The sequence below is a fragment of the Equus caballus genome, chromosome 1 (genome assembly GCF_041296265.1).
Source record: "Equus caballus isolate H_3958 breed thoroughbred chromosome 1, TB-T2T, whole genome shotgun sequence".
Taxonomy (NCBI): domain Eukaryota; kingdom Metazoa; phylum Chordata; class Mammalia; order Perissodactyla; family Equidae; genus Equus; species Equus caballus.
Genome location: NC_091684.1, coordinates 132,632,385 through 132,647,628, shown reverse-complemented (window position 1 = coordinate 132,647,628; position 15,244 = coordinate 132,632,385). Strand labels below are relative to the sequence as shown.

The 15,244-nt window shown below is 44.9% G+C and overlaps 1 protein-coding gene across 17 annotated transcripts in view; it reads left to right on the top strand.

Annotated features, from left to right (window-relative positions):
• Positions 1–15,244, top strand: part of PML (PML nuclear body scaffold) — a 46,666-nt gene that overhangs the window by 15,173 nt on the left and 16,249 nt on the right. For all 17 annotated transcript variants that reach the window (XR_011439450.1, XR_011439449.1, XR_011439448.1 and 14 more), the window contains exons 3-4: positions 8,222–8,802; positions 10,313–10,383. Coding sequence is in view for 12 of the 17 variants with exons in the window: in XM_001493244.5 (XP_001493294.1) it covers positions 8,222–8,802; positions 10,313–10,383 (652 nt within the window). In the remaining 5 variants the exon portion in view is untranslated. The remainder of the gene's footprint in view (positions 1–8,221; positions 8,803–10,312; positions 10,384–15,244) is intronic.

Here is a 15,244-nt window from a genome sequence, read left to right as displayed (position 1 = left end):
ATTCCATATGGTATAAAAAGAAAGAGGAATATGTCCTTAATACATCTTAGAAAAATGTCCTGCAACCACTTCAAGTGAAAGCAAAGAAAAGATTCCAGGTGTCTGGAATGCAGTGGGGCAGAAACAGAAGTGCCGGGGACAGGTTTGAAGCCAGCCTCAAGTGACACTCCTGTCCCCTTGGGACCTGGGCAGCTGCTTTCCAGAAGGAAGCTTTCTCTTTTCCAATACGATCAGAGAATGGGCTGTTCTGGGTGAGTTCTGCCTCTTGTTAACACAGTAGAGCACTTGCCTATCTTTTGAGATGTTTTTCCTACGCTGTTATCTTAATTCCCTCACCCTCCTGTAAGATTATTGAGGAAGAGAGGGCCGCTCCCATTGTATAAATGAGACGAGAGGGCAGAGTGTTAATGGAAGCTAACCCTCAACTAGAAGGTCTTGTCTGAGCCAGGGCCAGAACAGGTTGTGGGGTTCCCTGACTGCAGACTGCACACCTTTCCTGTACCGCTAGCCTCTCTGTGCAGGCGGTCCTCAACTAGCTACCAGCTGAGCTGCAGAAAAGGATTCTGCAAGTTACTTGTTTAGAGCTCGAGTGTATTTTCCCTTAGAATTAGATTATTAAAAGAAACTATGCAATTTAAACAATGTTAAATTTAATTTCCCTTCATTTTAACAGAAGAAAAAGATACTGAAGTAAAATTGGACTTGCTAAACTTCAAAGAAATAGTTCTTCATCCTAAAATATCTCCTTAAAGGTCTCTAAGATAAAGCAAAAAAATGACAAAGACATTAAGATGTTGGAGTCATTATAGTTTGTTTTTAATGAAACACTTCCATTTTAGACAATAGTAACTAGTCTCTGCTAAGAAAGATCAGGATGGTCTGCTCCCGTCTCTCTGGTCTTGGTCATATGTCACAATGGCTCTAATGCACAGCAGTGGTCCTTTTACTTCAACATCACTTTTCAGGAATTCTGTATTTTTATTTGGCTCTTAATTGGAGGGATGTTGTCAATGAGCAGTTTTTTTTTCAAGAAGGACTTCTGTCCTGGAGTCTGTTGGTGTTGAGAATGTCTGTTGGTTGCTCATATACTTGAACGCCGTCTTGGCTGGGTACAAGCCTGGGGCCCATTCTTTGCTCAGAACCATGTAGACCCTGCTGTGTTGTCTTCCAGCATCAATGTTCATGGGGCCAAATTTATTTGCCTTTTCTGTCTTGATGCCTAAAGATGTTTTTCATTCTTGAAGTTTATTAATTTAACTAAGCTGTCTTGGTGTTGAGCATTTTATATCAAATTATTCTGGAATCTGGCATGCCCCTTCAATCTAAAAATTTTTATTATTTCAATGAAATTTTCTTACGTTACTCTTCCTCCTCTTTCTTTTCCTTTTTAGTTTCCTCTTCTTGCTTTATTACCATTAGTATTACAATTTTTAATTTATTATTTTTAGGTTTTTCAGATTACTAATCTTAACAGTATTACAACAATTTGGGGGAAACTTATTTATTTAATGACTATTGAAGGAGTAATGAAGATCAGAACCACAGTATACATTCAAAGCTACATGAAATCATTTTATACACATTTTTATAGACGTACTTGAGAATATCAAAATTGTTTGTGTCACATCAGGAGTTACTGCCTGTTTTCTGTGTCACCAGATTCTATTAACATTGAATGATTAACTTTAGTCATTGAATTTTGTAACAAATTCCTGCTTTGGCATATTTTACTATTTGGATTCGTTCTGCCAAAGCTGTTAGAGTTGGTGAGGTATTTTGAAATTGCCCTGTCTAAATAGAAGAGCTGCCTGTTTATTCCATATGTTTTTTAACTAATATAGTGTTAAGTTATTGTTACGTTAATCACCAAATAACATTTTTCTTATCCATGGCTTTAGTTACTCTCACTCATGGCTTTAATGAACTGGTTGTTTCATCCATCTCCTCTGCCATTTCATTTACTGAAATTAGATCAGATTTAAATAGCTTGATAATCACTGCACTTATCTATGTGATAAACTGTGTTCTATGGTCTTGCAACATTTACTGGCATGTAAATTCATATTGCATTAATGTTCATTAATATCCAGTACCGTATAATTATAGTACATTATTATAAAACTCAATGAATTTCCCCAAGTGATCAACTTTGCTCCAAAGATTGAATCTCTTTTATTAACATATAACTTATGTAATGCTTTAAAAATGTCTTGCACTTGCTACTTTTCCTGTTGCACTCTGAGTGGCACCCTTCTGTGTGTACATGTGCAGTTAACATCCTCTTTTCTTTCACAGCTCCAGAATGTCCAGTGTATACCTGGCACAGTGCAAGTCACTTCACATACACCAGCCCACCTTTGTCCTTGCAACAGTCTGTGAAAGGGGCATCCTTATCCCCATTTTATAGATGGGAAATTAAAACTCCAAGAGAGAAAGTAGTTTACTCATGGCCTCATAGCTAGGAATTGGAAGAGCTCAGATTCAGGCCCAAGTCTGCCCACCTCCAGAACCTATACCCTTTCTGCTGTCAGGTGGTCTCTGGCATGGCAGTTTAGAGACAGGCAGCTTTGGGATGGGGAGATTGAGAACTCAGGACATGTGTTGGGGCTTCTATTAAAATATTAAAAAGGTCATCAGTTCACTGAATGCTCATAAAGGGATGAGCAAAGCAGTACACCTCAGGAAAGAAGAGAAAGAGCTTTCTTGTAATTCCTAGATGGGATGTTTTTTGAGGGTTCCCCATTGCCTCCTATTTAAAGTGCAAACTCCTTTGCTTAGAATTGATTATGGAAACTTTTGGAAAATCTAAATAGGTGAAAAGGGGGAGGGAGAAAGAAAAAGAAGGTAACTATTATCAATATAGACTTTTTCCTTTCCTTCCTGCTCTCTCTCTTTTTTTTTTTTTTAAAGATAGGCACCAGCTAACATCTGTTGCCAATCTTCTTTTTCTTTTTTCTTTTCTTCTTCTCCCCAAAGCCCCCCAGTACATAGTTGTATATTCTAGTTGTGAGTGCCTCTGGTTGTGGCATGTGGGACGCTGCCTCTATGTGGCCTGATGAGCGGTACCATGTCCGCGCCCAGGATCCGAACCAGTGAAGCCCTGGGCCGCCCAAGCGGAGCGTGCGAGCTTAACCTCTCGGCCATGGGGCCAGCCCCACTGCTATCTCTTTAATCATTCAAAACAAAATGAACAACACTTGGTGTTCCATAGTAAGCTTTTCTTATAATAGGAGGTTGTGAATGTCTTTCCAAAAATGTATCGTTTTGAGTCTTCAGGCAGTCGCGTCTGTTGATAGTGTGATTTCTTCCATTTCTTCAGTGATTATAAGGTCTTTACTGTCATGAGAGTGAATAGTCGACTATAGCATCTTCATGGTGCTATTTTCCACATTTAACTCTGAGATCCTTCGGAAATGTATCCTGGTCTGTTGTACGAAGCAAAACTCTATCTTGTTTTTTTTACCCCCAGTAGCCAGTTTTCCTGATTCCAATTGTTGAAAACCCCTGTAATGTCCATTAGTTTGGGATGCATTCCTTGTTGTATAAAATATTACATTCTTATAGATGCCACAGCCTATTTCAGGACATTCTGGTCTGTTTGCTGATCTTTCTCTTGACTCTTAGGCTAACACCACACTTTTAATAATAGTAGTTCTATAACCTGTTATCTAGCAGAGAAAATCCCTTTCCTTACACTGATTTTTTGAAAATGTCAGCTATTTGATCTGTTTATTTCATCATGTGAAATTTAGAATCAGTTAAATTTCAAAATCTCATTCATAATTTGATTAAAATTGCTTTAAACCTTTATATTAACTCTAGGAGAATTAGTATTATAGTATTTAGTCTCTCCAGTTGGGGACCTTGATACACTTTTCTGTTTTTTAGATTTTCTCTATCTCTTAGTGGGTTTTTGTCCTTTTCTCCATATAAATCTTATGTATTTCTCGTTAGGATCATGTCTAGGTTTGTTTGGTTTTTGTTTGTTTTTAGCATGTTATTTTAAATTACTGTTGTGAATGGGGGCATGGAATTTTTTTTTCATATTTTCTTCATTTGGTTTGCTGGGATAGAATTAAGCTATTTCTCTCTCCCTCTCTCTCTTTTTTTTTTTTTGCTGAGGCAGATTTACCCTGAGCTAACGTCTGTGCCAATATTTCTCTATTTTGTATGTAGGTTGCTGCCACAGTGTGACTGCCAACAAGTGATATAGGTCTGAACACCGAACCACCGAAGCAGAGTGCACCGAACTTAACCACTAGGCCACGGGGCCGGCCCTAGCTATTTTCTTCTCTTAATTCTAGTGTAAATCCAGCCACTTTGCTGAGCAATTTCTTATTAATTCTGTGGTGTTTTAGCTTGTTCTTTTGAATATTCTAGGGGCAAATAACTGTAATTTTGCTTTCCAAGCTACACCTTTCTGTGTCTGTTAAGTCTGGCTTCTTGTCATGGGGCTCTTTGTGGGCAGGTACCCACCTCACCTCTGCCTCCCCTAAAGTGCTAAGCACACAGTAGGTGCCCAATAAATGTTCCTCGAGTGAGAGTGAAGGAATCCTGAGCCCAGGAGCTCATTCCTGGTCCTGAGTGGCAGCCTTTTGATGGGTCACTCTGATTCAGGGTCTGCACCTCAGTCTTATCAGAAGACTGAGGGCTTTTAGACCAAGGTGGTCTGATTCAGTCCAACCAATTCACAGAGACCTGTTGCCACTTGTCCACCTCCGTCCAGAGGGGGAGTGGTTGCTGATTTTCCCTAGGGAGACCCCATTTGGGACAGAGGGGGCTTAGGAATTGGACCCAGCAGAGACTGTGGTCAACCCAGAAAGTCTTGCTCTCCCTTCGGTCAGACTACCCGCAGTGTACGCTTCCCAGGCATGGAGCATCCTCTCTATGGAGGGGAAGCTGGCTTCAGACTCAGCCCGTCTCCCAGGGGTCCAAAGCAGGAAAACGACACCTGGGTCTAGCTCTCCTCCCCTTACTTCTACACCCTAGATAGTTACATTTATTAGAATTCTGTTCTTTGACTTAAGAAATAGGTAATACATTCGCAGGGCTCAGACATGACAGCATCCTCAAAGTCATATAGGGAAGTGTCTCCCTCCACCTCTGTCCCGTTCCATCTCATAACTACTTATATTAAATTGTGTGTCCTTCTGTTCTCTATTCAAATACAGTCAAATATGTATATATCCTTACTTTTCTCCATTCTTACACAAAAGGTAGTATCCTATATGTACATTTCTGCACCTTGATTTTTTTACTTAAAATATACATCATAATAATACAAATATTGAATACTCATTATATGCTAGTCACTATTCTAGACTTTTATACATATAAACTCATTTAATCCTCCTAATACTCCTGTTATTATCCTCATTTACCATGGAGATTTTTCCATATAAAGAGCTTGCTCAGGGTTTTGCAGCTGCATAGTATTCCATTGTATGGGTGCCTCATAATTTGTGTAACTCATTGCCGAGTGGTGGACACTTAAGTTGTCTCTGTTCTTTGCGATTACGGACTGTGTTGCATGTTCTTTTGTAAGTGTGGAGCTAGAGCTGCAGAATAGATACCTAGAAGGGGGATTGCTGGGTCAAAGGATAAATACATTTGTAATTTTGATGGATATTGCCAAATTGCCCTCTGTAGAATTATTAGTTCTTTTCATAATTGCTTAGCATTTCTCATTAATTGTGTCATTGGTGAGCACTAATATTTCTGTCAACTATAATAATCACAGTCTTCGTTAAGAATGTTTTTATATAGGACTTCCCTCATTTGATCCCCTACAGCTCTCCCATGTGAGGTGGGAACTATCCCTGTTTTGCAGATAAGAAAACTGAGGTGCAAAGAGGTTAAGTGACCCACCAAGGGCACAGAGCTGAGGTTTGATCCACATCTGCCCAGCTCTTTTCTCTGCTCCAGCTGCCACTTACCTCAGTCACTGGCCCTGCCTCTGGGTGATGGGTCTCTGTCACTTAGGTCAGATTTCCCAAGGCTAGAGGAGCTGAATGCTCATGACTGGTGGCAACCCCCATTCCCCTTTCCCACACTCTGGGCTCTCCAGGAAACCTCTGCTAGCCTGGAATGAGTCTCCTGTGTTTGATCAGGAGGATCAAGCCCTGGGACCTTACCTTGGGTGCCTTGGGAAGGTTGGGAGCCAGCAAAGCTGACAACTAGTACCTGCTGCCATGATTTGGCAATCAGGTTAGCCATTAGCTCTCTGTTGGCAGTTTCAGGACAAGGTTATCTCAGTCATTGAGCCAAAGTGGCCCCAGCTAAGATTCTTTCTCCTATGGGGTGACATTATTATCATTGCTGATGAGAGTAAATTACAGCGGTATTTCTGGGGAAGTAACTAAATATTTTTCCTGGTAATATTTGGAGAGGCAGCATTGTGGCGGTTAGAGCGCGGAGTCTGAGCCAGACTGCCTGGGTTTTTATATTAATTTCCTATTGCTACTCCAACAAATTACCACAAATTTCAGGCCTTAAAACAATACAAATTTATTATTGTGTAGCTCTGGAAGTCAGAAGTCTGGAATGGGTCTCACTGAGATGAAATCAAGGTGTCCACAGGGCTGTGTTCCTTCTGGAGGCTCTTGGAGAGAATCCATTTTCTTGCCTTTTCCAGCTTCTAGAGGCTTCCAGCAGTCCTTGGTTTGTGACCCCCTTCCATCTTCAAAGGCCACAGGACAGCATCACTCTGACCTCTGCTTCCATCATCACATCTCCCTTCTCCCACCCTCCTCCTCTTTTCTTCATAAGGACTCTTGTCTTATTGGGTCCACTTGGATAATCCAGGATAATCTCCCCATCTCAAGATCCTTAGTTTAATCATACCTGTAAAGTCCTTTTGCCATGTATGGTAACATATTCACAAGTTCTGGGAATTAGTACCTGGATGGAGGCCATTATTCTCCCTACTACAGTTTGCATCTGGACTTTACCACTTACTAACTGTGTAACCTTGGACAAGTGATCGTACCCCTTGTTCAGTTTCCCCATCCTTAAAATGGAGATGCTAATAGTTCCTACTCCGTAGGATTATTAGGAAGATTAAATGACTTCATGTTTTTCAAAGGCTTATAATAGTGTCTGACACATAGTAATTGCTATGGAAGTGTCTGCTAGCTAAAATATATTAAATAAATAAAAATATTAAAAATATTCACACTCTTTGATCTAGCAATCCTATTATTTGTAATCTATTTCATAGAAACAAAAGCATCCATGCATTAGGCTACATAAAGCATTGTCCATATTGGCAAAAAAAAAAAAAAAAAAAAAGAATCACCGAATCACTGGAATGTCCATTAACGGGAGAATGAATGAATCTGTTGTGGTCCATCTGGAATATAATGGAGCTATTAAAGAGAATGTATTAGATCTCTACTTACAGACCTAGAGAAAGTTAAATTGGAGGAGGAAGTTACAAACTAATGGTATGGAATGATCTCTTTTTTTTTTTTTAAGATTTTTTTCCTTTTTCTCCCCAAAGCCCCCTGGTACCTAGTTGTATATTCTTTGTTGTGGGTCCTTCTAGTTGTGGCATGTGGGACACTGCCTCAGCGTGCTTGATGAGCAGTGCCATGTCCGTGCCCAGGATTCGAACCAATGAAACACTGGACCGCTTACAGTGGAGCTGGGGAACTTAACCACTCGGCCACGGGGCCACCCCCTGTTGTAGACGTTTGAGCCAGTTATTTAACCTCTGAATGTATCAGTTTATCTGTGAAATGAAGATAACAATAATTCTCCCCTAACAGGCTCTAGTGAGGATTAAATGGTATAAAATAGATCAAGTTCTTAGACTCCTGCCAGCAGCTGCATAGTTTGGATATTATTTCTGTTAAGGTGGTTTGAGTGGAGAGAGGTGTGGAAGGATGCACCCAGGATGCTTGCCTGGATAGCTTGGAGGTGGGCAAAGGAAATTCAGAACTGGTGGGAAGAGATGATTAACTTTCTTTTTATATATCTTTACAGTGTTTCAGATAGAAGCCAGCTATTGTTACTTTGATAACTTTTTTATAGTCTAATGTTTTATTGGTAGTTTGGGTACTATTACCATAACCACAGACGCTGAATTGGGAAAGGCACGAAACTATAAACATATCATGATTCAAAGTTTTGTAACTTTTGAAGAGGAATTTAATAACAAAAATTTCAAGGGAAAAAAAGCAAGATAGCCGTAAATCACGCCGGCCTTGTGTGTCCACAGCATCTACTGCCGAGGCTGCTCCAAGCCGCTGTGCTGCTCGTGCGCGCTGCTAGATAGCGGCCACAGCGAGCTCAAGTGCGACATCACCTTGGAGATCCAGCAGCGGCAGGAGGAGCTGGACGCCATGACCCAGGCGCTGCAGGAGCAGGACCGCGCGTTTGGTACGGCGCAGGCGCAGATGCGCTCGGCGGTCAGCCAGCTGGGCCGCGTGCGCGCCGACACCGAGGAGCTGATCCGCGCGCGTGTGCGCCAGGTCGTAGCCCACGTGCGGGAGCAGGAGCGCGAGCTGTTGGAGGGGGTGAACGCGCGGTACCAGCGCGACTACGAAGAGATAGCGGGTCAGCTGAGCCGCTTGGACGCTGTGCTGCAGCGCATCCGCATGGGCGGCGCGCTGGTGCAGAGGATGAAGCGCTATGCCTCGGACCAAGAGGTGCTGGACATGCATGGCTTCCTGCGCGAGGCGCTCTCCCGCCTGCGCCAGGAGGAGCCCCAGAGCCTGCAAGCCGTGGTGCGCACCGATCGCTTCGACGAATTCAAGGTGCGCCTGCAGGACCTCGTCTCTTGCATCACCCAGGGGACAGGTAAGCACCCGAGACACCCTCATGGCTGGCCTGTTTACCCTTAAGGACTTGTGCCTTGCTGCTGCCCCCTGGGGAAGGCAGGACAGAAAAGATCATTTCCATGTGACAGAAAAGGAAAGTGTGGAGTTTTTATTAAGTTTCTTGAGTTTGATCACATCGTAGGTTCCAGGGCACAGGATAAGGGGGAGAGGATGCCCTGACATGGGGCTGCAGCCCCCCATAGGGGTCACGTTTTACTAATTTACAAGATCCTATGGATTAGCTGTGATTTTATGACCCTGGGGGAGTCAAGAAACTATAAAGCTGAGAGCCCGTGTCATTTTAGCTCCGGAGGGACCAACCACTCCAGGAGGTTCTCTTAAGCCACCTGTGTCCAGCAACAGAGAAGTCAGCTGGAACATGAGGTTAGGGTGGAAGGGGGCTGAGAAAACCCCCTGGGGTGGTTAGGTGCTTGCTGAAAACCAGGCTATGGCTCAGTGAAGGAGATCATTTGGCTCCAGGATAGCTTGCCATCTGGACCAGCAGCCAACCTTTGTGGGTCCTGTCTGGTATTGGGAAGTGGGGAGACAGCAGACCAGTTCCTGGCCTTGAGTTGTCCAGTCCAGCTGGAGACAAGATGGGGCACGTCAGTAGCTGGAGAAGGAGACAGTGCTTGACTCTGCAGTCCAAATCTGGGAGTAGTAGCAGCTCTGTTTGTATGAGCTGGAGGTGTCAGGGAGCTTTCAAGAGACAAGGGGAGGGGAGTGCAGAAGAGGGCCTGCAAGGGGAGGAGGCTTTAATGGCTTTTTAGCAAAATCTCTAGGCTGGAATCTGAGCTCTGAACAGCTGGTGTGAGGATGCCCTTACTGGGAAAGGGGAGGGAGGCTACAGAATCTGAAGGCACCTGGACAGGTGCTAGGGATGGAGAGCTTGCCCACTCCTACCCTTGGAGCTGATGGATGTGACCTCATAGAAGTATACATAATCCTAGAATGGGCATGGACTTGTGCCTCCGCCACCTAGGTATTGTATATTACCCCATATACAGGAAATGGCCCCACAGATTTTAAACAGCTTGTTTTGGGTTTTGTAAACTGGCAGTGGCAGAGAAGGGAGTTATTTTATTCTGAAGCATGAGAGATTTAGACTTAATAAAAACAGGAAGAGTTATCTCGGACTTCTCACTGTATGCAGAGAATTCAGTGAGCAATAACGCCTTTAGGATTGTCCACACTTGCCTTGGTGGTGGCCCAGAGATGAAGAGAAGTGTATTTGGGGTTTGAAGCCAAAGGCAAGTGCTCTCTGATTCCACCCCACTCTCCTTCTCGCTGGGTTCATGCCCATTGCAGTTTGGGAGCTTTTCTTCCAACTGCCAGCCCCTCCATGGAACTACCCCAGTGCTGTGAGAGGCCCTGGAGAATGGGTCTCCTGGAAAAGCAACAGGAATGTTCCCTCTGTCACTGTCCCAAGCCAGGATGCCTCTTGCCAGGGTTGGCCCTGAACTGCCTGTGACCTTTTCTGTGTTCTCCAGATGCAGCTCCACCCAGGAGAGCCAGCCCAGAGGCTCCTAGCACTCCCACAGACGCTTCTGACGTTGACCTGGTGAGATGGGTTTGAGGTCTGAAGGGGAGGCAGTACAAACCAGCAGGCCAGCAGGTTGGAAGTTCCCTGTGTCAGGAAGTAAACTGAGTCTCGCTGTCCCTGTGTCTGTAGGCAACAGAGGAAGGAGAGCCCCTGAGAGAGGGACAGCAAGTGGCTGGACTGGAGCTGTCAGTGGGAGGGAGGAAGGGAAGGATTGGCTGGCTGACTCAGAGCTCCTACATGCCAAGGTAGCTCTTGATGGGTTCAGGGGGGTGAGACCAGGGGAGTACAGGAAGTGAATGAGGTGATCACTGGTAGGTGGCCCTGATGGATGTGGCAGATGATCTGTCCCCTCCCTCTACTCCACCCCAGATATGTGAGCCTTCTCCTGGGTCAACATGTGGACCTTCCTCTCCTTTTCCCCCACTCGTGGTTCTTGGAGAGGAATGGAGAATGGGGCCAGGAGTCAGACCTTGATCCCAGCAGCCTGGCTTCCATCAGTGTGTATCCATCGGGGTCAGCATATATCCAAGAACCATAGTTGTTCAGGGTTGGAAGGTGCCCGTACCCCCTCTAATGTTGGCATTCTCTCTGCAGTGCCCCTGACCTATACCTGTCCAGCTTTCATGCTGTAGGGGAGAAAGAAACACTCCTGCATCCTCTGGGTTCTTCTGGCTGGTCTTACAATTAAATTGACATGAGACAGAATAACAGGAGAAAACCAAACAAAGTTTAATAGTATGTATACATAGGAGAAACCCAGGAGAACCGAGTAACTTGCCAAAGTGGCCAAAGCCCCCACCGTTACTACCATCTTCAGCTAAAGACAAAGGAGGATGTTGGGGGTAGTGGTTTGGGGCTTCAGAGAGGAGGAAGGCAATTCATAGGGAGATGGGAAAGCAAATGTTTGGTAAGCTAGTGTTTGCTGGGCCATCTATACACAATGAGAGAGAACTGATAAAATGAGCTTTGCTAGATGCCTTCCCGTCTGCCATACCTAGAGTTATCATGGTGATGGCTCCTTCCTAGAACAGGCCTTCTAATCTTAAATTCTTTAGGCAGTTAGGGGGAAGCTCAAAGTTTCTTTCCGAGTTTTTTGTTCTTAAAAATAAGCCAAAGAGACACATTCTGGGTGGCAAATTCTGATGCCCCACAATGCACACACCTCCAGGAACAGGAAGCTCGCTCATTCTTGATGCACTCACTCCTGCCTCTACTGCCCTGGGTGGAAATGCGGTGGCATCCCTTTAACTTGCCCTCTTGGGTGGTTGCATGCATGGCTCCTCTTGGCTGGGATAACTTCCCTCCATTCCCTATTGCACCAAGTGTCTGGTCTCCTCCCCATCCTTGTCATCCAGGTTTGCATGTGCTTGCCTGTCAGGCATCTGGGCCCAGGACTGACCAGTCCTCCATGGAAAGCAGGTCTTCTGGTGTGGGTGGTCGGGGCAATAAGCCTTTGTAGCTTTGTCATGGCATGGCCCATAGGAGGGAGAGATTGCTGCAGGCTGAGGCAATCAGGAGAGGCTTCCTGAGGAAAGCAGGACTTAGGATCTGAGAGTTTCAGAGCTAGGATAGGAAGAGAGCATGGAGTCCAACCCGCCTCTTTTACAGAGAATGAAGCTAAGGCCCAGAGAGAGGGTGTGACTTAACCCAAGGCTACACAGCGAGCTAGGGGCAAGACTAAGAAGCCAACTCCTAACTATCTTAGGTACTGCAGTCCCATATACACAGCTTCAAAAATTAAAGGACATTTTATTTTATTTTCTGGATAGATAACACAATCACATGGTCAAAATAAAAATGTAGAAAAGTGATAAATAATGTCTCACTCTATGTCCCCCATCTGTCCAGTTCTTCATCAATTTCTTACATATCCTTCCAGAATTTCTTTATGTAATTACAAGCAAATATGATTATAAACATTTGTTTTCCTTTCCTTTTTTTTGCACAAAGGTAGCATAATCCCATATACATAGTACTGTGCCGGGGCTTTTCGCTCAATGAGATATTCTGAAATTCTTACCTGTCAGTAGGCAGGAAGCTTCCTGAGGCCTTTTTGCATCTGCACTGTGATCCACTGAATGGATTTGGCATACTTTATTTAGCGAGTTCCCTGTTGGGGCATATTTAGGTTGTTTTGGTATTACAGCAATGCTAGAATGACTAATGTCCCCAAATAAATCACATGAGTAAGAGTGAAAAGTGCCTTGGATCACAGCTCTCGGCTTTCTTCCAAGTGCCAATTGCTGGTTAATGAACAGCAAGAGGGCCCCTGCAGTCTTGTGGAGGGTTGAGGCGTTTTGCCAGGTCTTTGTCTTGATGTGACTTTGTTACCGATTGAACTGTCTCCCCATACTGGTGGAGGGGAGAAACTAGAGTAAGACTCTTGCCCTTCTTCTTGTGGTTCTTCCTCTGTTCCGTGTCGCAACGTTGAAACAAGACTTAAGCTGAGCATTCAATAGCACAAGCTGTATTCAATAGCCAAAGAATTGGAGAAGTGGGGCAAAGGTCTAGGTGACGAAAGGGAGGGATCGGCATAGTTATTCCGGGAAAGGGGCGGGATGTCTGGGGAACAACCGTGCCACCTCTTTTCTTTCCTCATTTGGTTATAGCCTGCCATTGCCGTGGCGGTTGTAAACTGTCGTGGTGTCGGTGGGTATGTTCTGTAGTATAGTAATGTATCACAGTAAGCGTCTGGTGAGCTGCGAGGTCTATGTCAGGTCAAGTCAGACTGCCTTGTTGCCTTCAGCCGGTTTTGACTGGTTTTGTTCAGCCATCTTCTTCCTCTGTGGTTTCCTGCAAGCTAAAGACAACAGTTAGGCTTGTTCTGAGCTGGGTTGTGGTTAATGTCATATGGGGCAGGGGCCGGGTAACAACTTCCCGCTTTCAGCTGCTAAGCAGTTTGAACTGGAGCGTCAGAAGAATACTCTGTCCAGAGCTTTTTGCTTTCACTTTGGTAATAGGCTGGGGGTGCGTGGCGGGAGGGTGGAGCTGGGTGAAGGAAGTGGTAAGAGCTGAGTGCAAAGGGCAAGTGTGGCAGCTCAGGTGAGCCAGGCGAGGTCAGCTCGCGCTGTCCCAGGAGGAAGTCAGGTCCGTCAACTGTGCCAGGAGAAAGACAACTCTTGGACCTGTGTGCCTGCCTTAGGAGGCAGGAGCTGGGCTCTGGTGCCAGCACGCATCCCTCTTGAAATGCTGGTTTACTTTCCTTGCAACGGTGTGCCTAGGAAATGAGAAACACACCAACAGGCTTAACCAGGAATGCTTGGTGGGGGGTGGCTCAGGCATTTTCCCTCCTCTGTTTCTCATAGGCGCCTTTTGTAATGACATTACAATACTTTAAATGAAAAAATAAACATTTTTAACATTATAAAACAGCTATAAATCAGTCATGGCGATTTTCTTTTGTTTACTGAGCCCTCCTGAGTGTCTCCTGCTGCATTAACCTTGTGGTGGGGTGGCGGGGGGAGGGGGGGTGGTCAGGGAGGGAGGAAAAGAGGCAGAGAGGAGCCCAGCCCATCTGAAGGAGGGTCTCTTACATACCAACAGTATGTAAACAGACATGGAAGGGTAGAGCAAGACCTTTTCAACTTTCTAAAAATTTTTAATGGTGATAAAATACACACAACATAAAATTTACCTAGAAGTGGAATTTCTGGATGTATGATAATTATATTTTTAATTTTTAGAGGAAGCACCATGCAATTTTAAAAGTAACCATCCTAATGAGTGTGAGGTGGTTTAAACTTTTTTGACCACTATCTGCTGTAAAAAATATATTTTACATCTAACCTATAGTGTATACACGTGCACACACATGCCTGTAGCTAAAACAGAAGTTTTGCAAAGTAAATTATGCTTATTACATGGGACGTGCTTTCCTATTTTTATTCTATGTAATATAAAAAATGCTGGTTATGACCCACTAGATTGCCTTCATGGTCCACTAGTGGATCCCAGACTGTAGTTTGAAAAACACTGGCATAGAAAGCAGAGTGGAGACCGTGTGTTTTCCTAGAGGCCATGAGATTGTCTGTTCTCTCCGCTGCCGCCAGCAGGCTCCACTCTGATCCAGAGGGATGACTCTCCTTTCTTTTTGTAAAGATGTTGAGGGAAAAAAAACCTGGGAAGGAGGGGAAGAGGGAAGAGAGAAGGAAGTCATCCGTTATAGCAAATGGCGTGGGAGCCCACATCCCACATCAAAGTGCTCGATGCCAAGGAGAGCCCCGACGTGGGGTCCCGGTACCCAGCACATGGCCCCATCGTCCCAGTCTTTCCCTGCCTACCCTAGCCCGGGCTTGGCCAGCTAATCCCTGGTGTTCCCCCATGAGGGTAGGCTGTCTGAGTGTGTCCTCTACCACACAGGAGGGACAGAGCTTGTCCCCGTGAGGAAAGCGTACCCTGACCACATACTCTCACAGTCGGGCGTGCCTGGCTCTTTCCCTGCAGCTACCCTAGATGGAGAGCCCCCTCCCGCTGGGTGGGAGTCCCTTTCCATCACTGCATGGACGGACTGCAGGCTTCGAATTGGTACTCATCCATTGGGGGCACAAAGTGAGGTGCCAAGGGGTCAGGATTGGAGACAGGAGTGGCAGGCCAGGGCCCCAGGAGCCAAGCCCTGGAGTCTGGGTCACTTGTCACTCATTTTCAGCAAATGATCCAGCGAATGCTTCAGTTTCCCACGATAGAGAAAGATGGTGGGAGAGATATAAAGGAGACAGTGACTATTAAAGGAGGATATGCAAGGGCAGGAAGGGCACTTCCATTTCCAGGACACTGGATTCAAACCCTGGTCCAGGCCCTTAGTAGGTGTATGACCTTAGGAAATCACTTCCCCTCTCTGTGCCTCAGTTTCCTTCTTTGTAGATTGGCAATAATCGTGGTA